The 24,097-nt window shown below is 37.0% G+C and overlaps 1 protein-coding gene and 1 non-coding gene across 2 annotated transcripts; both read right to left on the bottom strand.

Moving 5' to 3' along the window:
* Positions 1-5,993: 5,993 nt before the first annotated feature.
* LOC111582457 (U5 spliceosomal RNA) lies at positions 5,994-6,107 on the bottom strand. Its single transcript, XR_002747322.1, has one exon. It is a non-coding gene; the product is annotated as a U5 spliceosomal RNA (small nuclear RNA).
* A 2,766-nt stretch (positions 6,108-8,873) lies between these two features.
* On the bottom strand, positions 8,874-22,662 carry mfsd13a (major facilitator superfamily domain containing 13A). The gene is made up of 9 exons (XM_023291128.3): positions 22,505-22,662; positions 18,554-18,816; positions 17,342-17,421; positions 14,446-14,895; positions 14,243-14,363; positions 12,849-12,945; positions 12,251-12,422; positions 10,657-10,850; positions 8,874-9,968 (listed from the first exon to the last, which is right to left on the bottom strand). The coding sequence occupies exons 2-9, from the start codon at positions 18,719-18,721 to the stop codon at positions 9,721-9,723; spliced, it is 1,530 nt and encodes a 509-aa protein (XP_023146896.1). The 5' UTR covers positions 18,722-18,816; positions 22,505-22,662; the 3' UTR covers positions 8,874-9,720.
* Positions 22,663-24,097: the final 1,435 nt, after the last annotated feature.

The raw sequence follows: 24,097 nt of genomic DNA on the forward strand, positions 1-24,097 counted from the left end.
AATGTGACCTTGAAACAACAAACAAGACAAGACAGGAGACCCACGTGTAAAATCACTTGAAAGTCAAATGATCATTGCATCAACTTTCAGTTACTATTATTTCTTTGCTGAACAATCAAAAACAAATACTTTAGAAAGACTATATTGGAAATACAGGCCTGTAAGCAGGAACTTGGTGCAACAAAGGTAAATAAACATGATCATTGAGACAAAACTGAATAAACATGTGATTTCTAATTGGTCTAAATGACCTGTGAGCTCCAGAAGCTTCTCAGTTGTGCACCTGACTGCTGTGTCTGTCTTTATGTCTATATCATGGCAAAGAACTGCCACAAGAACTGGAACATCTTATTGTGAGGCTTCACAAAGATGGAAAAGAATGCAAGAGGATCAATGACTACTTTAAACCAGTGGAAACACAATCACAGCTTTAATCAGGAGGTATAGGACCAGACATAGTGCCACTAATCAGGGCTGCTGCAGTCACCCTTCTAAAATAATGCCATGGAAAGTACACTGCTTGTACAATATAACTCTGAAGAAACACGTCAGGAAGGTAATTCAGACTTGGTACAGGAGTTAAAGGTGGAAATCAGAGTTGCTTTGATAGAACAAATTATTTAGGCAGACACAATATTGAAAATTAAGGGTCCAAAGTAGAAATTCTGTACAAAAAAAGTGAATAAACCTGTGTTTATTGAGACAAAACTGAAGAAAAATGTGATTTCTAATTGGTCTACCTGCATGAACATGATTCTAAAATGAGCTGTGAGCACCAGAACCTTCTGGACATGTACACTGTGTCTATCTGCATGTCTACATCATGGCTCCACATGGAAAACAACTGCCAGAAGAGCTGAAAAATCTTATTATGAGGCTTCACCAAGGTAGAAAAGAATGCAAGAACACTGGTGACCAATTAAAACCAGAGGAAAAGCAGCTGCAGCAGTAATCAGGAGGTATAAAATGAGTCATAGTGTCACTAATCAGGGCTGCAGAAGTCACCCTTCTAAAATAATGATATGGACAGTGTCCTACTTGTACTATATAGTTTTAAAGAAACACATTAGGCAGGTAATTCAGACTTGGTACAGGAGGTAAAAGTGGAAATCAGAGTTGCTTTGACAGTTGCATGTCCACATCATGGCTCCACATGGAAAAGAACTGCCAGAAGAACTGGAAAATCTTCTTGTGAGGCTTCACCAAGATGGAAAAGAATGCAAGAAGATTGGCGACCAATTAAAACCAGTGGAAACACAGTCACAGCTTTAATCAGGAGGAGTCATAGTGCCACTAATCAGAGCCACGGTGGTTGTCCTTCTAAAATAAAGCCATGGACAGGGTGGTACATGCCCAATCTAGCTGTGAAAAACACTGCAGCAAATGCTTCAGGCGTGGAGAAGAGACGATGAATGGAAGCCAGAGTTTCAGACACTGTGGAGGACAGTTGATAATGTCAGCCTCTACGGACAACATCCAAGAAAAACACTCTTTCTTGCTCTTTGGTAAAAAAAAAACAAAAACTGCAAGACGAAGCTTTGCTAAAGGATCTGAAAGAAGCCTGATGAACAGTGGGAACACAGATAAATTAGTTCAGCTCAGACGGGATCCAACAGTGAATGCATCGTCCTGACAGCGAAGCACGGAGGTGGAGGTGTGATGATACGAGGCTGCAGGGGAGCAAGAGGTGTTGGAGAGATGACATTTATACTGAAAAATGACTCCCACTCTGCAGAAGCTGAGCAGCGGAGGAATATTCCAACATGAGAACCATCTAAAGCACACGAAGAAAAAAAGCTAAAACTGGCCGAGTGTGTCGTCTGATCTGAATCTAATCGAACATCTCTGGGGTGTTTTAACCCTCCTGCTGTCTTCATTTACAGGCACCAAAAAATATTGTTTCCTTGTCTGAAAAAATCCAAAAATTCAGCAAAAGAATTTCCCCAAATTTCTGAGAATTTGCAAAACCCTCAGGAAGAAAATTCCAATAATTCCTTTAAAATTTCCCTTAAAACTTTTATTTTAAAAAAAAAAATCCCCCAAATTTGGCAAGAAAACTCTTGTAAATATTTTCAAAAAATGAGTAAAAATCTTCCAAAAAAATCCTAAAAATATCTAAAGTGATTCCATATGTATCAGTAAAACTTGTAATATTTTCTTTAAGAACATCCACATAAAAATCAACCAAAATCCAGCGAATTTTGCTGGATATTGGTTGATTTTTATGTGGATGTTCTTAAGAAACATTTTTAACATTTCTTATTTTCCACCAAAAAATGTTCAAAGATTTCCCAAAAATGTTGAAAATGTGGACATCAGAAGTTTCACTGTGAAAATGTATTTTTTCTCCACATTTTCAAACTTTAAAACAGGTCAATTTTGACCCGCAGGACGACACGAGGGTTAAAGAGAAATATAGAGCAGCACAAGTCTTCCAACATCTATGCAACAATGATATCCTTCATAAATAAAGGTGGAAATATTAAGTGTTGGAAAAAATAAACTATTTGAACTGACTTTTGATGCAACGAGTTCCCACTGCGGGGCCTGAATTTTTGTATTTTTGCACAAGACACCCTACTGTTAAATTTAGCTGTAAAGTAACTTCTGCATGGAATCATTTGGTATTTAAATGATTCAGCACAGGGGGTGGACTCACTTCTGCTGTATACTGGAAATACTGACTTGCCTTGACTTATATGGATAAACTTTAGGACAGACACGGAAACTGGTTCCAGACTGAAAATGACATTTTAGAGTTTTTTTTGTGTCTCTTTTGTTGTAGTTTTGCACCTTTTTGTGACCAGTTTTTAGTTGTTTTGACATAATTTGGATCCTTCTGTTGTTACTTTGCTTATTTTTTGCAGTTTTTTCACCTGTTTACAGTCATTTGAGGACCTGTTTAAAGTCTCTGTTCCCTGTGGGCTTGTCCAGTAATCCAACCACCGTAGCGTTTGATTTTATCATGAGAATGCTGATTGACAAGAATGTCTGATGTTGGAGTTAAGACTCTCTGTGCACAGAATCAGACCGGAAGCTGCTTTCCATTTGCTGCAAAACAGCTTCAACCAGAACTTGCTCACAGACAGCTAAAGCTGCTGACTGAAAAAACACTTTGCCACAGAACAGGAAGTCTGCACCAACCTCTGCTCAGCGTCAGCGCGACGTCACCTGCCAATCTCAGTTTGTCTTTTTGGGCATTATTTCATCCATGAAGCACTTGGAGTGTTAATGGTGTTTTATTGTCTCCTGAAGCACATTTAAGACAGAAAATATATCAAAAATAAATATAAAACCAACAGAATGTGATGGGAAGGGCTAATTCAGATGCAATAAGTGTAATTTTGTGCTTTTGTTGCAGTTATATCCCATAATATTTACATTTTTTAACAGATGTGAATCAACTTAAGCATGTTAAAATCGTACATGTACTGTAAAATTCCTTAACCCTCGTGTCGTCTTGTGGGTCAAAATTGACCCGTTTTAAAGTTTGAAAGTGTGGAAAATATATATATTTTCACAGTGAAACTTCTGATGTCCACATTTACAACATTTTTGGGAAATTTTTGAATATTTTTTGGTGGAAAAAAGAAATGTTCAAAATGTTTAAGAACATTCACATAAAAATCAACCAAAATACAGCAAATTTTGCTGGATTTTGGTTGATTTTTATGTAAATGTTCTTAAGAAAATATTAGAAGTTTTACTGATATATATGGAATCATTTTAGATATTTTTAGGATTTTTTTGGAAGATTTTTATTCATTTTTTGAAAATATTTACAAGAATTTTCTTGCCAAATTTGGGGGATTTTTTTTAAAAATAAAACTTTTAAGGGAAACTTTTAAGGAATTATTGGAATTTTCTACCTGAAGGTTTTGCAAATTTTAAGAAATTTGTGGAATTTTTTGCTGAATTTTTGGATTTTTTTCAGACAAGGAAACAATATTTTTGGTGCCTGTAAATGAGGACAACAGGAGGGTTAAAAAATGCAAAGGAATATAGAATAAGGAAAATAAAGAGTTTAACTATACTGTGCTAAGTTCTCTTATTCATTATGAAGTTAAATTTACCTCACAGTTCATATTCAGTTTGTTCATTTTACAAAAGGAGAAGCATGTTGGAAATGAATTAGAACACACTTTAATGCCAATAAAAAAACAAACCTAATAATGAAAGAAGAAATTTAACACACTAAAGTCCGAACGAGGGATAATAATTTGACTACTTGCCTGATTTTGTTTCCAAAAACTCCCCGTCGTTGGATGAAGTGTTGAAGCGTTGCTGTTTCTAAAGAAACAGCTGTAGCGTTCAGCATCGCTCTGTTTGCTCTTATTTCCTGTTCTGAGCACCTCTAACAAAAAAGCAGCCGGTGAGACTTTGCAGCGCTGAAGCCACGAGAAATGGGAAGTCTAACTTTAACCACACTTCCCAGTGCATTCTTGATATGTGCATTCTTTTTCTGGCACCTCGCTGATGGGCTGGACGGAGTGACAGGGCAGTGATTCATGGTGACATAACAGCATGGCAACACTGAACAACAAATCAATACAACAAATGTTCATTAAAATGCAAAAATAACACTTTTTCTCCACATTAAAGTAGAAATATAGTCATTATTTGTATTTATTTTAGGCTGATATGCACATACAAAGCACAATGATGCATTTGTGGTTATTTGAGCTGTAAAATGGAAACTGCTTCAGCATGTTTGTTGCCTGGTTGCACCCTCTGTTGGAAGTTTATGTCAAATACAAGAAGACATTTCCAAAGAATGCTCACAGTATCAGAAATACAAAACAAGATGTGTTTATTACCATTTAAAACACTTTTGGGGAGACTTTTATCGAGATTTAATCTAGAATAAGATAAGATTTACCTAAATATTGCATTAGTAATAGAGCAGCCGTGGTTTATTCAAACAAGTTTAAACAAATTGCTCAAATGTAGACTAGATATTTAGCATTCTTGGGATTTATGTGGATCAGAAAATTAAATTAGTCATATCTTTCTTCACTGAAATTACTCATGTTTTTGTCCCAGTGCAATTAGCCATATGTTGTTTTCACTCTTTGTAAACTTGCTTTTAGAAAATAACACTCTGGGTAGACGTTTAGCATCTTAAGCAAAGAATGTTTAGGGAAATTATCCGGATTAAGCTAATCTTGTCCTTTTTTTAGGGATTCTTGTATTTTTCTTTTTTTCAAAAATGAAAACTGATGTTATGAATGAGGGAAATTCTTCATATGTGTAAAGAGAAATATGGACATTTTTACCAGTAAATATAAGATAGTCTTTTATTGCTCCCACACCGGGGAAATTTAAATTATTACAGCAGCAATAAACACAATAATAATGATACTAATGATAATAATAAGAGGCAGCAGTGCAAATATTACTGTTCAAATTTTATTACGGTCTGAGATAATGCTAATGATGTAAGTTCCATTTATGTTAACATTAGCCACTGTTAACATAAACTGGACTTAAATCATCAGCATCAAGAACAACAATATCAATAATAATAATAATAATGATGATGAAGATGATGATAATGATAATAGAAAAGTTTTCTCTTTTACGGAGGGTTTGGACAGACAACGCAGGATAACAGACAGCAATATAACAACAGTTAGACCAAACAAAACAAGATAAAATTGAGGTGAAATTAAGAAAAAGATCAGTTGTAATGAAAAAAAACACTTGAATATTAATAAATACAAACACTAATAACTTTTAGAAGCAAAAAACGTTTAATAAGTAGGAAAAAGCATGTGGACAAGAAGTATTATTTTACTTTATATGTTGTTTTTTCAGCTCTGGGTGAACTTTGTGTTGATTTTATGACGCTTACGTATGTCCGCTTTCATCAGCCACTGACGTAATGAGACGTAACGTGACTCCTGCAACGTGAGTCTAGACATACAACGTACATGCGGTACATAAACCTTCAGTAGGTTTTTAAACACTCATTTTACTTTTACAGTCTTAGAAGCCCCGCACAAGGCAGGGCATCAAAAAATTAGATTGAACTCATGTTGTTCCTCTCCACGGAAATCTTTAGTAAAAGGCGAAAGATTTATACGATCTGAAGAGAAACATGAGCGTACAACTAACCAGCGCCTCAGCGGGGAGAGTCATTCACGGACATACAACCTACACTTACGGTGCTACTGACTGGCGTGAACACATTATTCTGATTATTATATAATATACTCTTATTAACAAACAATACGGGTAAAATATCATCTTTAAACGAGCTGTTTTAGCACAAAATAAAGCTTTAACAAAACTAATAAATCTGGAGCGCAGTGCATGATGGGTAGCGGCGTGTTGCTTCCTGTTAACAAACCGCGCGTGGAAAGTTTTGCTAGCTCTATAACTTAGCAAAAATCAATATTATCACTTAATGATTCAATAAAAAGCCCAACAGTGAAATAAAAACAGGAACAAAATGAAAACAGGGTAAAATAATCGACCTGAACGGCATACGCATGCGCTGTAGACCCCTAGAGGCTAAACACCCTCCTGCTACTGCTGTCCTCAAACGGAGAGTTTCCGTGCACAATGAGTTGTTAAAGTTAAATCTGCAATATTAAGAACAAACATCTATAAAGCGCTTTAATAGTAAAAAAAATAAATAAAAATAACCTTACCTGTCGAACGGCGAAGATTATACCATTCACAGCCTCTCATGTTTGGTCTATCAAAGTTTGGAAAGACTGGGAGGAATAAAGACAGTTAAAGCTTCCTAAGTCCCAAAAAATAAAATGTGAGGGGTTTCAAGTGATGTTTTAAATGTTTCGATTATGTGGGAGGCAGAAAACCACACTTTTTGTTGAACTAATCGCAGCTTCAAGATCATAAGAGAAGATAGTATCCAATCAACACAATACACCTGTTTACTTTAATTATAATCCTCAATATACGACCAAGCAGGACCTCCAGATAACAGGTTGACTGTGGTTAATGCAAGTGGATTAGATGTTTTAGAGTGTGCACCACTAAAGTACATTACCGATTAAAAGGGGCTGAAAGTGTTTTGTTGAAGAGGCCTTGTCTCAACTGAAGGTTCCCAGTACCAAAATCAGACCTTTATTGTTTAAACCTTGGGTTTATATGCTGCATGTTCCTGTTAAAGCATCACACAAAACAATCCGAACACCCAGCAGTATTCCAGCATGGACCAACTTCGTATTGCATATAGGTAATGTGATGATTTTTAGGGGCTTTATGCTTCATTTTTGCCCATTAAACTGTAATGAGTTTTAAGCTCATTCAGCTAAGAAATGTAAATTTCCCCTGCAGCCCTGACAATAAGAGTTAACTGTGCTGGAGTTGAGTCATCTTACTGGTTTTTGAAAGTGTAAAAGAATTAAATTAATCCAGCATTACAAAACACGAACAATAAATTCAAGATCTTAAGTTGAATTAGCCAGTTTTATAGCCAGTGGTTACAAGCAAACTTGCTTCTACTGTTGACTTTTTTATATTCTAATAGTTTCATCTTCATTTAACACTGAAAATATACAGCCTCAAGTATTGGTGCAATTTTAGAGTAAATACAATCTGTGAGGCTGTTCTCAGTTAAAATTAGTCTACAGATGCAATTGCTAAGTCTAGAAATCACCTTTATCACAGTTTTGATTATTATGGGGTAATAAAAATTATCGTACCTTAATTCAAGATGTTTTAAAGACATACAGCAATTTTCTAGCATGTTTTCTCAAACTCCAGAAAACAAGAATCTCCAAGGACTTCTTACCTCTAACAGAGCATCCTCTTCATAGGCCAGTTAGCTTCTTATAAACTTAATGAGTTGAGTGAACTAATTTCATGCTCATTTATTCAACTCATCATTATAAAACACTTGTTTGAAAGTAAAAACTAGACTTTTTTTTAGTTCATTTAACACCAAATCAGCAAAACTCACATTGACATTAAATGATCTAGAAAAGATAAGTAGATTTGAAATTCCTTCATGATGTCTTACAGTGTAGCACTTTAACCCTGTAAAATCCACTGTTGCAGAAATACATCAATTTTATATTTTAAAGTATTAACTATTAAGTATTAACTATTTCCTAATTATTTATATACACATATATTTGCTCATTTTCTTCTGTATTTGGGTTTACATATTATTATTTATATTTTTTAGTTGGATGCTTTTGTTAATTTTCTGTATTTGTATTACATATATATTCCCTTCTATATTTGGATTTATATATTAGCATTATTATGCATATTTTTAGTTTTTTGCTCATTTTCTTCTATATTTGGGTTTATGTATGTAGAATTTTTTGTTTATTGTATTATTTTTTGCTTATATACACACACACACACACACACATGTTTTTGCTCATTTTCTTCTATATTTGGGTTTATATATTATCATTATTTTTTACATTTTATAATTTTAGTTTATTTTTTGCTTTTTTTTTCTATATTTGGGTCTTACAGGGTTAAAAGCTTTTTTAGTTAGGATTTTGTGTGTATTCTACCTAAATTTGAACCTATATGTCAAAGAATAGCACAGAAAATTATCCCCAGATTAGAATTTAGTAGTAGCAGTTGTTTAGAAGTCACTGCTGGACAAAAGTGTGCATCTTACAACGGGAAATGAAACAAATTTGACTGTACCAGTTTCTCAAGCCCCTAAAATAAAGTAATGCCTTTAGGCGTGTTTTTAAACTTGAAATAATTGTCCTAATTATTTTGCACATGCAGTGAAGTCTTGACACTCTAAACTCCTACATTTGTCATTTAGACACACAAACATTTTGGTGCACAGTTCAAATGCAAATAACTGTTTCGTCGAACAACGTCACACTTCAGGTTTGCTGTCTATCAAAGAAAACAGTCAGAATAAATTAGAATAAAGCCATGTTTAATTTTTTAAATCTTGTTGTGAAGAAAAGTCTCCGGTAACCACGTTATGGCACAGCAGAGTTTGGTTAAACTCTCAACATACAACAGAAGTCTCACATTCTTTGTAGTGATCTGGAAAAATACAAAAGTGAAGCGACAGTGTGGTTACCATCCTCGTCTCGACGGCACACAGAGTAAGTCACAATCAGAATGTTAGAAGAACAACAGACAAATGGCAGTTTTGTGCAAAACAAACATCAGAAATACTGAACATATTACAAAATACAGTTGTCAATGTCGAACTGGCAGGGCGTTCTGACAGTAAAATAATCAGCTCTGTAGTATCTATAGCACTCTGAACACAATGTAGTTTTCCTTCAGTTTCTTCATCTTGTTGATAAAAGAAAGCTTAACTATTGTAAACCTGCCCTCTCAGGCTGATGCTACTGAAATATGACTGAGCAGCAACACTAGTTTAGAACAGTTATAAAGAGGACATCCCATCTTTGGCCCGCTACATAAAACTTCTCACCTTGGTCCGTCAACATCCGAAAGGACTGATTGGTTTTTACTTTATCTTTTGGTCATTGGTTCAAATATAAATATAGTTTCACATTTTAATACAAAAAATAAGGCAGATTTCACTTCTCTAAATCGTAGTTTCGTGTTCCTAGCGGTGGGATTTCTCGGCCCACTGTGCATTTTTCACTGAACGCAAAGCCACGTGTTGTGTAATCGTTCGTATTCTTGCACCGGAGGCTGCGGGAAAAGACGGAGCAGCTTTTCGTCCTCCTCTCAGACCGCATCGAAGGGCTCGTGAGAGTGATTATTTGAGAAGCCCTCCTCGGTTCATATGGCCTTGACATCGATGAGGTGGCCGTGCTGGGCGCCCTGCCTCAGCATCTTGATCCCCTGCAGCTTTCGGCCGTGGAGGGTGAAGCGAGACCAGGCGGCCAGCTGGAGCAGAGCGCAGGTGATCGGCACGAACACCAACATGTAGAAGCAGCCCAGGCGAAGAGGCGGAGTCCCTGAGCTAGAGGCGGCGTCGGACATCGAAACGGACTCCTTCACGGGCTCCCTCTCAAAGATGTCGTAACCTGAGGGACAGAAATCCAACATGAGGGAAGAGCAGTGCACAGACTTTCACATTCTGTAAGGAAACTGTCCTGCAAACATTAACCCTCCTGTAGTCCTGCGGGTCAAACTGAACCATTTCAAAGTTTGAAAATGTGGAGAGAAAAAAATATATATATATATTTTCACTGTGGAATTTCAGATGTCCACATTTTCAACATTTTTTGGTGGAAAAAAATGTGTAAAGAAGTGTTTCTTTAAAAACATTCACAAAAAAACAAATTTTTGTGAATGTTCTTAAGAAACATTTTTAACTTTTCTTTTTTCCACCAAAAAATGTTCAAAGATTTCCCAAAAATGTTGAAAATGTGGACATCAGAAATTTCACTGTGAAAATATTTTTATTGTCTACATTTTCAAACTTTAAAACAGGTTAATTTTGACCTGCAGGACGACACAAGGGTTAAACCCACTACACTCCCTTTCTGTCCAGTTCAACTTGTTGTTCAAGTTCCGCTCAGCATCGTGAACAGTTAATACATCCACCGACGTACGCACTGATCACAGATAAAACTGGAATTCTACTAATCTGCCTGCAGAGCCTGTTGACACTTCACTAGAAAGACACAAAAGCTGCAGCAACTTGGAACAGCCTTGTCTAAAAATAACACAATCTGTGTCCTTGTGGGAGCTGAGAGTTTCCGCCTGTACCTGTGTAAACACAAAGCAGCCAGGTGCCGATGAGCGGGGCGAAAGTCTGGCCAGGTTTGGTCACCAAGGCAACCATCCCGAAGAGCAGAGCGGAGGCGGCCTGCTGACGTCGGTTTACCACAAAGTCCTCGTCCACCAGATCAGATATCACCAGCTTGAGCAGCTTGCAGGTTCCCTCTGTGAACACCCGGTTACTGGAAGGAAGAGACGTCAAGTTACAGTCTGTCTAAGAGAGTTATAAGCGGTAATGTGGGTTCTAAAGCTTTTGTTGAGAGCTGTCTCTGGGGTTTCAGGCTTAGATGTGTCTGTGTGGGTGCAAAAACACATCAGATCATGTGAAACTGAACCTGTAGCACCTCTAGCTGTGTTTTGTTTTTGTTTCTGCTGCTGCATGATATTAAAATGGAAGCAAACTGCAAGAAAAACATTTGTCCTGGCTTCTTCCTTTTCAGTATTTTCTGTCGATTCTTTGCACTAAAAAGCTTCTAACACACCTGCTAAATAAATCACTTTTTATTTTGTTGTTATTTGGTGTCAAGTCGTCCGTGTCTGCAAAGCTGCAGGGCTCAACATTAACGGTTTTTAGTCACTGTAGTCCTTTAGAGAAATAAATCTACTTTTTATTTGTTCAGGTACAAGAGCTACTTATCCATGTAACAAAAACAACAATTTAGTTTTCTCATTTTGCTTCAGAAAGCAGAATCCAAACAAGACAAAAATGAATCACTCATATTTTACAGACTGCATGAGAATCACACAGTGAAGTATTTTCTGTCTATTTTCTGCACACCTAAAAAGCTGTATTTTGTATAGATTGTGTAGCAACTTTGTCATTTGGGGTCACATAAATGAAATTAACAGATTTTAATTTGAAAAATAAGGAGAGGGTAAAATGCAGGCCTAATCTCCTGATCATTTTGCATATTGGTTGGAATAATTTTCAGTCACTTCTTTCAAAATAACAAGATGAAACCAACAGAAGTGTAATATTTCAAGCACTATTGCACCTCTTCTGCTATGGTTTAATGGCACCAACTGTTTATCTACAGCAGGGGAGGTAAACTCATCTTAGTCCAGGTTCCACATTCAGCTCAATATGATCTCCAGTGGACCAGATCAGTAAAATCACAGCATATTAACCTATAAATAACCACAACTCCGAATATTTACTTTGTTTTAGTGCAAAAAAGTTCACATTCAACAAATTATCTTTTTTACAAAACATTATGAAGAAACTGAAATTTGTTAAGAAAAATAAATGAAATTTCAACAACATTCAGCCTCAGTTTATCATTTCCACAGGCCACATTTTTGCATATTCTCAGTAAAAGTGGCACGAAGTGAAGCAAAATTGACATTTTCTCATGTTAAAAAACACAAGTTGACTCAGTATTTGGGTAGAACGTGAAACAAACGTCGAGTTAACCTTGGAAACAAGCCGTGACAGAAAGAGTCCCTGACGAATCTGATTCTACTGATGGGTGTGTGACTGTGTATTCAGCTTTCAAAATCATAAAAAAACAAGCCAACTGAAGTGCGAACCGTCACACATCGGATGCCTGATGCGTGTGCTGATGTGTGTGCAGGGCCGTACCTAGCAATGAAGATGCACAGCAGATAAATGTGGTCAGCCCCTGCTAGCAGCATAGCCACACTAAGTCCCAGTTTGAGCATAAATAGCCAGCGGATAACCTGGTAAACCCCGTAACGCTGGCACAGTGTCAGGAAATACAAGTTGTTCAGGTGGGGGGCAATGTAAGAGATGCCTGTGTGGGAGCAGAAGCAGAGCTGTGGTGAATAAAAAGACGATAAAACAGCAGAAAATAATCATTTTGACAGAAAGGCAGTGGGAAGCCAAAAACAGTGCAAATCAATACAAAAAAGAATCTAATCTGTTTGAGCCACAATTCAATCGACTTCAAAATGCTGGATTTCTGAGAAGAATCACCTGCTCATCAGCAACTAAAATGTGCTATTTATGCAAAATAAAAACACATATAAGTCAGACTCAGTTTAAAATATCAAATGACTTTATCTTATTATAACATTTACTTTTATTCCCATTTAATGTCACTATTTCTTTACTGCATTATTAATTTTGCCTGTCACTCAGCTCTTGTTGTACAAAACACAGATTTAGAAGACTTGTGAAGAATGTTTGGGTTATTTACTGAGTCCTACTGACGTCTTACCGAGTAAGATTGAACCTGTAGAGGCCGAGATGTTGTCAGACAAGAGATGTTCCAGGAACAGAGGGAAGAAGTTGCTGTTGAAATGGCAGTGAAACACCTGGAGTGGGAACGGACACAACAACAAAACGCAACTGAGTAGACAAAATAAAGAAAAACACCATTTTGATAAGGATTTTCTAAAAATGGCAATAAAGTCCCCTAAGATAAAGGCATTAATTGCAAAGGTTCAGGGGCAGCCAAGGGTCTGAAGATACGTTGTTCAGATTGTAAAGTGTTTTGACACAATTTTCACAAAATATTAGTATATATAAATACAGGAGGTCCTCGACTTACATCAGAGTTCTGTTCCTACGGATCAATGCAAGTTGATTTTCACCGTAAGTTGGAACTCCGGTGAAAATGTAAACAAAGCCGTTCGATGCATCACGATATGATCAGTTCTTCATAAAGTCATGAATACCAACGACTTCCATGCATGTATGAATCATTTTACTAGAAGATAACAGAATATTGTAACAGACTGATGTTGTTGATGTTGAGGTTTCAATGTTTATTGTTCAGTTCCAGATTTACCTAATGTCAGTGAACGTGCCATGTTTAGTTAACTCACCTCTGATTGGCTGAGAGTCAGCAGTAGAGAGAGCTGGGAACGGCGGCTAATTCTGGAGCTAAGTTATGGGGTTTTTCTAGTTATTCTGGTGTTGACTACGGTCCACAGTAGCCTGTGTGAAGGTTCAATAAACCAGCAGAGAACCAGATAAAGTCTCACTCATTCATCACAGAGGGTCGCTACAATATGTTGACCTGTTTTTACAATGTGACCCATGTTGGTCGGTGTTTCTTCCTGTTCCCAGCGTTTTATTCTATCTAATTTCACTTCCATGGAGACGCTTTCCTTTTCTTCCAAGCATCAGAAGAGTCTGACTTACTCTGGGAGCCATAATGAAGGACAGAAAGTTAGTGAATGTAGCACAATCCAAGGTGGAGTATAACCAGAGAATGGAAACAAAGCTGTCTGATAGCGCCGTGACGACGTATTCATCCACTCCGTCTGTCAACTAGTTCCACGTAACCAGTTCTGACGAAACGGCGTACGTTAAACCGAGGACCAGCCCATAATGAGTTTTGATGTAACGACAAAACGCCGTAGGTCAATGACATTGTAAATCGAGGACTCCCTGTACATATTTTCCACAATTACAGGATTATTATTCCATTTAAAGGAGAAGGAGCGCAGCTGACTCAACTGGGTAAACATTCGATGTACTTGAAATGTTTTTTTTTTTTTTTTTTTAATACTTTATTATATGCTGGCAATAGTAATACATTAAGAGGCTGCTGAAATAATATCAGTCATCCCTACTGTTTTCAAGTGGACATTTTTATTATCTTACCTGAATAAGGTTCATGGACACAAACCACAGGAAGTTCTTTTGTTTGGACAGCTGCTTCAGATACTGTCCAATCGTGACAGGTTTTTCCGGATTGGTCAGTGGAGCATGGCCAACACTCAGCCTGGAACAGAGCAAAAGAAAGTGAAAGGAGCGAGAGAGGAAAACACAAAATAACTCACTTCCATACCATGTCAAGCTCTTACTCTTTAAGCGCCGACGCCTCGTCTTGTTTTGGACGGATTTCCTTCTTAAAGCGCCGCTGCAGCAACCGAGACACCAACAAAAAGCCCAAGATAGAAAAAGCCGCCAGGGTCACACAGAAGAGACGGAAAGAGTAGAAATCCTCCTTGTCCCAGAACGAGTAGGACAGAAAGACGGAGAGGGAGCCCAGAGCGCTGAACACCGAGCAGTGGAAGTTGAGGCGCGTGCGGTCGGTGGCGGACACGGCGAGGTCGGCCAGCAGGGCGCTGTGGTGGAGGTCCACCATGGTGAGGAAGCCGTCGTACAGACACAGGCAGAGCAGGAACTGGAGGCCCGGTCTGGCCCACGCAACCCAGAAGGCCAGGAAGGACAGAGCGAAGAGAGGGCCATTTGTGGAGAGGGCCTTCAGGCGCTTCAGCACCACCTCTGGAGATGTGATCTGGGAGCCTTGCCTGGGTGGAAAAATACAAAGTTCTGATTATTACACAACGTTTCTGGCACAAATTGTCAAGGAAGAGGTTACATGAATGTCTATTATGTACACACAGAATCTTAAATGTGCAATTTAATGTAGAGATTGTAAAGCAAATTTGTCATTTAGGGGAAGGAGAGGGTCAAATGTAATCCTGTCACAAATAATAAATAATCTCCTGATCATTTTGCATAGTAGTTGGAGACATTTTCATTCACTTGTATATGAAAACAGCTGGATAAATCCAAGATACATGTCATCTTTCAACCACTACTTCCACTTCTTCTTCTGCCAAGGCTAAACGGCACCAACTGTTTATCTTTAACTTCTAATATTTTCCCGACTGCACTGAATTAGCATCTACTGACATTAACAGTCAAACAGTTTAACACTCCTGTGGGCACATTTTGGTTTTTAAGCAAAATAATACAGGAGATTTCAGTCACTTGCAGGAGGCAGTTTGTTGGATTTGCTCCAAAAAATAAGTGACACGTAGCATTTTTGCATATTTCAATAAAAAATGAAGCAAAACTTATATTTTCCCATGAAAAAACATCTTTGAAAACGTTAAAAAACAAGTCTTTGATATTAATTAACACTCATGCGTACACAGACTCAGAAACACCACCTCCAAGAGTAAATACTGCAGACATTCACTTAAACGAGGCGACAACTTCTAAACTAAATAACATGATCCGCTTTGTTATGACACCACCTTATGATAATACGGAATCAGTTTATGTAACCGTACAGAAATGCAAACAGAAATGCAGCATCGTGGCTGACGACTGGCTCTGATGACATGTTAATTTTGACGTGTCTTGCTGACATTACTGGTGCTGATAAATGATTATATCAGAAACGTCTGGGTGTGCATGGGAACTTAAACATCTGAGTCAGAGATTTCGGACATATAAATGTGGGAGCTGTAGAGGCAGAAATCCACATTTTATTGGTTGATTATGTCATCCAGCTGGAAGTGAGCAAAGCCACATTTTATTGTGTTTTCTAATTGGAAGTGACACATTTTTGGCAACACTTTTGGTCCTTTTCTTTGTTCTTGGAAGGTATTAAATCGTGAGATGAACAAAATATATATCAGCTATATAACTCAATTCTTATTTTTTAGTCACATCCAAGCTTCAGAAGCCACAGGGCTGAAGGTTAACATTTTTGAGGGACTTGTCCTTTATTTGTCCAGGCACAAAAGCCACTTATCCAGGTAAGAATGGTAATAATTCAGTTTTTTCTTTTGTTTGTGAAAGCAGAATCCTAACAAAAGTTTACAAAAGTGCCCTTGAGTGACATTTTAGAGAACACGGTGTACACTGCACAATAATCACACAATCAAACAGGAAAACAACCCAAACAAACAAAAAAAGTCACTCAGAGGCACAAATTAGTTTATTTTCTGTTTAGATTTAACCCTCCTGTTGTCCTCATTTACGGGCACCAAAAATATTGTTTCCTTGACTGAAAAACCCAAAAAATCAGCAAAAAAATCCCCCAAATTTCTGAAAATTTGCAAAACCTTCAGGAAGAAAATTCCAATAATTCCTTAAAAGTACTTCACTTAAAAGTTTTTTGTTTTGTTTTTTTAAATCCTCCAAATTTGGCAAGAAAATTCTTGTAAATATTGTCAAAAAATGAGTAAAAATCTACCAAAAAAATCCTAAAAATATTGTGACAACCCTCCACCTGCACACCAGGTGTGCCTATTCCAGTCGTCACCTGATTGAGCCACACCTGTGATCTAGTGGCTCAGCTGCACTTAATCTCTCCCACTTCCATTCAAGCTCTCTGACAGGAGCTGCTGCCATGTGGAGCTCCAGCAGCATGATTCTGGGTTTTTGTTTTGGTTTTTAATGCCCATTTGGTTGTTTTGCGTGGCAATAAACAGTTTTTAGTCACCACACCATTGTTGTCCTGCTGGTTTTGTTGCGGCTTTTGGAGCCAAGTTGTAACAATATCTAAAGTGATTCCATATATATCAGTAAAACTTCTAGTATTTTCATTAAGAACATTCACATAAAAATCAACCAAAATCCAGCAGAATTCAAAATCCAGCAGAATTCGCTGGATCTCAGATGATTTTTTTCTGAAACAAGAAACAATTTCAACATTTCTTTTTTTTTCCACTAAAAAATGTTCAAAAATTTCCCAACAATGTTGAAAATGTGGACATCAGAAGTTTCACTGTGAAAATATTGTTTGTTCTCCACATTTTCAAACTTTGAACCGTGTCAATTTTGACCCGCAGGATGACACGAGGGTTAATATGATTTTGCCGTATACATGTAAGTATACAATGTTGTAGCACCAACCCTGGTAATTAACTTGTTTTTCTGCAGTATTTGAAATGTTTACGTGGAGGAAACATTAACGAGGAAAATGAGGAAGGAAGGGAGGATGATTGAGACACTTACTGAGGAGAGCTGAGGAAGGAGCGGTCACTCAGCCAGCCGAAGAGAGGATCATTCAGACTGTTCCAGATGAGAAACACCGTCTAGAGCAGCAGAGGAGGCAGATAAAGGGGCAATAATTTACTATTCATACTTCAAACTGTCAAACTTCCAGGAACAACTCACGCTGGATGACTACGGATCTAAATGTCAGCCACCAGACTCATCCAGTTTTCTTCAACCCAAATATTAAAAAACGACTTAAGTACAATTTAAACCAGAGGTGTCAAACATGCGGTCTGCGGGCCAAAAGCGGCCCTCCAGAGGGTCCAATGTGGCCCTCAAAGTGTGAACATTACAGAGAAGACAATAACTGCAGATTGTATATTAGTAAAAGTATAAATTTAAAATTATTTCTAGACCATGACAAGTTGTTTTGATGATAAAGTAAAATACTAGATTGTTCATTGTTCTTCTGTCATTTTGTCTCATTTTTGTAATATTTTGACTTGTTTTTGTTGCTTTTTGTCCAACTTTCGTCATTTTGTGTTTTGCTTTATTCGATGTTTTGTGTCGTTTTTTTTGTCTCGCTTGTGTTGTTTGTCCACATTTTGTTGTTTTGTTTCTCGCTTTTGTCATTTTTGGTCTTCTTTGTGTCGTTTGTTTCCTTTTTTGTCGCTTTGTAGCTTTTATTGTCTAATTTTTTTCTCTTTTTTGTTTTGTGTCGTTTGTCTCATTTTTTGTCGTTTTGTGGCTGATTTTTGTAACATTTTGTCTTGTTTTTGTTGTTTTTTGTCTTACTTTTATCATTTTGATCATAAAGTAAAATACTATAGTTCAAGACAGCTGTGACTAAATGTTGTGTTCCTTTGTAAACACTGTGATCTGGAAGTTGTAATGTGGAAATGATAAACTGAGGCTGAATGTTGGTGAAACTGAATTTATTTTTCTGAAGAAATTTCAGGTTGCTCTTGATGTTTTGTAAAAAGATAATTTCTTAAATGTGAACCTTTTGGCACTAAAGCAAAGGAAACATTTGGAGTTGTTGTTATTTATCGGTTATTATCCTGGGATTTTACTGGTCACTGGAGATCAAACTGGGCTGAATGTGGAACCTAAACTAAAATGAGTTTGACACCCCTGATTTAAACCATTGGTGATGCTTAGCAGCACTAGACTTGACTAAACTGGTGCTTAACTAACACAGCTACAGTGCCAGGTTTGTTTCTCACTCACCTCTCCCACCCAGAAGGAGATTTTATCGATCTTGTAGATGGACACAAAAGTCTCCACGTAGTAAAGCAGGAACACATTGTGGAGGATGGAGGTAAACAGGGCCAGAGATCCGTAGAGCACTGCAGTAGAGAAGATGCCTTGCCAGAAGCTGCAAACGCTCCTGCCCATTCTTCTTTCTCAATCTCTCTGCTCCGTCTTTTCTCTGTGCCAAGCTGCAATCATTTCACGGCCTGGCCGACCCGGGGTCACCACCTCATGGTAGCCTGAAGGAAGAAAAAGAAAACACAGCAGAAGTGGGTAAATTCATTGAGGTTTAACAGAAACATTCTCAAAGCTATTTTCAGTACAGTAAAACATACTCTCTCATCACAATGTTTGTGAGCATTACCAGGAGTTACTTCGTCTCCTTTGGGTTGAAAATAATTTCCCGACTATGACAAGTTGTTTTGATCAAGTAAAATATTATATTCCTTTGTGTCTCATTTTTGTAATATTTTGTCTTGCTTTTGTTGTTTTTTTGTTTGACTTTGTCGTTTTGGTCAGTTTGTGTTTCCTTTTCGTCTTGCTTGTGTTTTTTGTCTGATTTTTGTCATTTTGTGTTTTGCCATATTCGTTGTTTTGTGTGTCATTTGTGTATTTTTTGGTCGTTTGGTTTCTCGCTTTTGTCATTTTCAGTCTCGTTTGTGTCATTTGTGTTTTGTCATTTGTTCATTTTTCTGTCATTTTATAACTTTTTTTGTCAAATTATCCTTTTTTTGCTTTGTTTCGTGCTGTTTGTCTCATTTCTTGTCATTTTGTGTCTCAATTTTGTAATATTTTGTCATGTTTTTTGTCTTTTTTTTAAAATTCATTTTGATTATAAAATAAGATACTATATGGCTCAGTTCCAGATAGCTGTGACTAAATGTTGTGTTCCTTTGTAGACACTCTGTGATTTGTAAGTTGTAATGTGGAAATGATAAACTGAGGCTGAATGTTGCTGAAATTGAACTTATTTTCATAGGAAATTTCAGGTTGTTCGTAATGTTTTGTAAAAAGATAATTCCTTAAATGTGAAGACTGTCAGAATGTACTCTTTTGCACTAAAACAAAGGAAAAAAATTGGAGTTATTTACAGGATACTATGCTGTTATTTTACTGGTCACTTGAGATCAAATTGGACCCTGAACTAAAATGAGTTTAACACTCCTGCTATAAGCCAAACTGAAATAGTTGTGCTACCATAAAATAAAGCATTTGTGAGCATTACCAGAAGTTACTTCGTCTTCTTTGGGTTGAATCTCAGCGTGAGCAACCCTAAAATAACAACATTCCTGTCTCCCTGCAGAGTTCGAGCAGACCAAAGGAGCGCTGTTTCTGTGCTCTAAGTGCTCATTAAATTGAGCTCGTTCCTTTCTCTGCTGTCCCACACCCAGCTGAGCGTCGTATACATGTCCATGACTGAAACTGTAATTTATATGACCGCTCCCCTCACGCTCCATCTCCCTGTCCCCATGAAAAGCTGTCCTCCTTCTCAGCAAAACTACAAAGGAACAGTCACATGATCGTCTTTTCAGGCTAAGTGTTTTCACTGTGCTTTGTTGCCCTTGGGTGTCATATTCAACACAACATAATTAACAACTGCAAAGCAGACAATCACCTGTGAATTTCCGTTTACGTCACACCTACTGAGAACTTCCCAGAATGAATGCAAGTCCCATATCAGTTTAGTTAATCACTGGCTTAGTTTCTCTTCCTTGTTCAAGCCCCAGGTGCTCACGCAGCACCCATGGGAGAAGAATTCATTTAAAAATACCAACAAGCTCCCTACTTAACACCTGACTGCCACAAGCTCAGACTTGCCCCAATCTTCACACATCCTGCCACAAATTCGGTGTGAAAAAACGCATATAAAAGCTCAAAATAACCGCATCCCTAAGCAACAGTGGAGAGAGTCTGCACAGCTGCAAAACCACAGCTTCACATCAAGATCGTAGAGATAGCAAAACTTGGCCGAGGCGAGATCCTTGGAGTGTAACAAAAAATCTTTTCGGGCCTGTTCCTATCAGATCCGAGCGGCAAAGTGGGATGACTTTCAGCTGGCGGAGTCGTATCACATCTCTTAACACGGATATATCACACATCAGATGAGGTAGCAGGCAACAGGGCGAGACTGCATCTACAAATATCCAATTCATGTCCTCTCAGCCACGGCACATTCACAGCTGCTTCCACCTGTGGAGCGCATTCCTGGCCGGGACACGTACCTGCCGAGTTCCCTCTGTACCAGCGCTGAACAGTTAATCGATCTAAGAACTGCAATTCTCAAAAAACGCAGATAGCTAGAGGCTGATCCAGGGTTTATTTGTTATTATCACTATTTTATTTACCTTGACGGTTGAGTTTGTAATTCTTAAACACTGCTTCCAAGTCATAAATGATGCCTCTATCCAGTTTACAAAACATAATACATCCACATTAAAAGCAATTTATATCCTTCAGTTCTCATCTTTCATTAGAATATAGAACAGATCGTAATACTTTAAAGGCATCTCTTGTGGTAACGCAATAAATATCGAACTGATACAGTAAAAAAACACCACAAATTGTAATATTGGTCAGAAAAATTGCAATTACATAGAATCAGCCCTATTCGAAAGGGCAAAATATATGGAGGTCAAACATACTGACTGAAATTGAACATTTAAAGGCAGCATAAATGTGCTTGATAATAAACTTTCTGAAATCAGAAATCCTGCTCAATATACTGGATTAGTAAGGTCAAGTCACTGTTATTTATCTAGCACATGTAAAACAGCAGCTGTTGAAGCAAACTGAATTTGAGTAGATAAGTAAGTTCAAATATTAAGATTATCACCCTGCAATATAGTTTATAATGAGTAACTTGCATATTAAGGTTAAGAGCCCTACCAAGTAGTATAAAATACAAATTTACCTGACTAAATATTAAGGCTTAGACTCTACAACATTCAAAATTATGCAGCTTTATTTGACAAATGTAAATATTAAGGTTAAGAGCCTCAACATTACATACAAGATTAACGACCTAACCAGTGTTTGCTAACTTACTGGCAACATATAAGCAGGTATATAGAGGTATATATAGCATTTTTATAGCACCCTATGAACCATATATATATATATATATATATATATATATATATATATATATATATATATGTGTGTGTGTGTGTGTGTGTGTGTGTAGACACTGTAATCTGGGAGTTGTAATGTGGAAATGATAAACTGAGGCTGAATGTTGCTGAAATCAAACTTATTTTCGTAGGAAATTTCAGGTTGTTCATAATGTTTTGTAAAAAGATAATTCCTTAAATGTGAACAGTGTCAGAATGTACTTTTTTGCACTAAAACAAAGGAAAATGTGGAGTTATTTACAGGTTATTATGCTGTTATTTTACTGGTCCCTTGAGATCAAATTGGACCCTGAACTAAAATGAGTTTAACACTCCTGCTATAAACCAAACTGAAATAGTTGTGTTACCATAAAATAAAGAAGAAAAAGCCAAATAGCAGTGTTGACTGCTAGTGCCTCATTTTTTTCTGCTAAATAAACTAAACACAAGTTAACAGAAAACCGCTTCTAAACAAACGAGAAGTCAACAAACAAATTAGCATATCATTACCTCAGCACTAGTTAGCTAGCTAGCGCCTCAACAAGCTCGGTCGTCGACCAAACGAGCTCTTATTCGACTACAAAAACTACAACGAACACCTCACACGTCGTAGTTGAGCAGATATCGATCGATTGTGATCTTAAATGATTATCGTTAATGGGTTTAGTGAACGGAAAACAAACGGTTAGCATTAGCTAGCCTTATTAAATGCTAGCATTAGCTCGCTAGATAACGTTATCGTCGCTGAGTATCTGGAGATAAACTGACAACCAGCTCCAGGTGCGTTCACGGCCCCAGCTCTAAACGTGTTGCTTACCGACGGGAAAAGGCAGATTTTCAGGCCGTGTAAACCGTGTCTGGCTCGCCGGGAAGCTGGCTCGTCGGCTCGGCAGCTGTTCCAGACAGCAGCCCACGTCAGAATAACTCCAGCCGGTTACTCACAGCCGTGACGACTCTGGTGGATTTGTAGTGGATTTCTCACTATTGGAGACACGTAGATAAGAACTGCAGCGCCACCCAGAGAAACACGAGCCAGAAATAATACTACACTTCCAGTTACACCCTGAACTAGTCAGATCCATGCCAGATTTAGATATGTGACCAAAATGAGACACAAAATGACAAAAACGAGACAAAACGACAAAAACGAGACACAAAATGACAAAAATAAGTCACAAAATGACAAAAACAAGACACAAAATGACAAAAACAAGACACAAAATGACAAGAACGAGACAAAAAATGACAAAAACGAGACACAAAATGAAAAAAACAAAATGACAAAAATAAGACGCAAAATGAAAAAAACGAGACAAAATGGCAAAAACAAGACACAAAATGACAAAAATAAGTCACAAAATGACAAAAATGAGAAACAAAATGACAAAAACGGGACAAAATGGCAAAAACAAGACACAAAATGACAAAAATAAGTCACAAAATGACAAAAATGAGAAACAAAATGACAAAAAGCGGACACAAAACAACAAAAACGAGACACAAAATGACAAAAATGGGACACAAAATGACAAAACGGGACGCAAAATGACAAAAACAAGACAAAACAACAAAAGTGAGACACAAAATGAAAAAAAGGGACACAAAATGGCAAAGAAAGGCACAAATTGGCAAAAATGGGACACAAAATGACAAAAACGAGATATTTGTATGTGACAAATAAGTATTTTTTTCTGTTTGGAAATTTGTTTGTTTGCTGTTAAATCTAAAATCATGTCCAGATTTGTAGTTGATTTTTATTTGATTAGTAGGCTTCATCTGGCTGGAAATGACATAAATGACATGATATGCAATTTATTTAAAATGCAGCGTCCAGATGTATTCATACCAAACGGTAAGTTTTGATTTAAAGCAAAGCTTTATGTGGACAGTAAGTTTTTTTTCTGTCTGAAAATGATATAAATGTGTTACTTAAGTTTTCTTCTCCTTCTTCTTCTTCTTCTTCTTCTTCTTCTTTTCTTTCTTCTTCATCTATTTAAAAACACCATGTCCAAATTTACATTCATAGTGAGCTTTTATTTTACTTCTAAGTTTCTTCTGGCTGGAAATAACAAAAACAAAAGATGGGAAGACATTATGTTCAACATGATGATTTATACTATTTATTCTAAATTTACATTTACAACTTTTTCTATGTTTTAAAAATATTTTTTATTTATAATGTCATGGCAAAAATGATTCATACTCTTTCCAAATTTTGATTAGAAGAATTTCTATGTGACCAGTAGGCTTCTTTCTGTCTGGAAATGTAGTTTAGTTTGTTTCTAATATACATAGAGTATGTAATACACTTAGATAAGCCTTTAAATATGCATCTGCAATTTCTTTAAAGGTGTTTCTGATTGAACTTATAAGTGTGAAACTATTTCTAACTACATTTTAAAGATAGCAT

The sequence above is a fragment of the Amphiprion ocellaris genome, chromosome 18, assembly GCF_022539595.1.
Source record: "Amphiprion ocellaris isolate individual 3 ecotype Okinawa chromosome 18, ASM2253959v1, whole genome shotgun sequence".
Lineage (NCBI taxonomy): Eukaryota > Metazoa > Chordata > Actinopteri > Pomacentridae > Amphiprion > Amphiprion ocellaris.

Bases quoted from the DNA above. Each gene is read 5' to 3' on its own strand.
- mfsd13a (XM_023291128.3), bottom strand. From the start codon at position 18,721: ATGGGCAGGAGCGTTTGCAGCTTCTGGCAAGGCATCTTCTCTACTGCA. The intron at 14,896-17,341 runs GTAAGTGTCTCA...TTTTCCACCCAG, and splicing joins TCCTTCCTCAGCTCTCCTCA to GCAAGGCTCCCAGATCACAT. The intron at 12,946-14,242 runs GTAAGATAATAA...TTCCCACTCCAG, and splicing joins TGTCCATGAACCTTATTCAG to GTGTTTCACTGCCATTTCAA.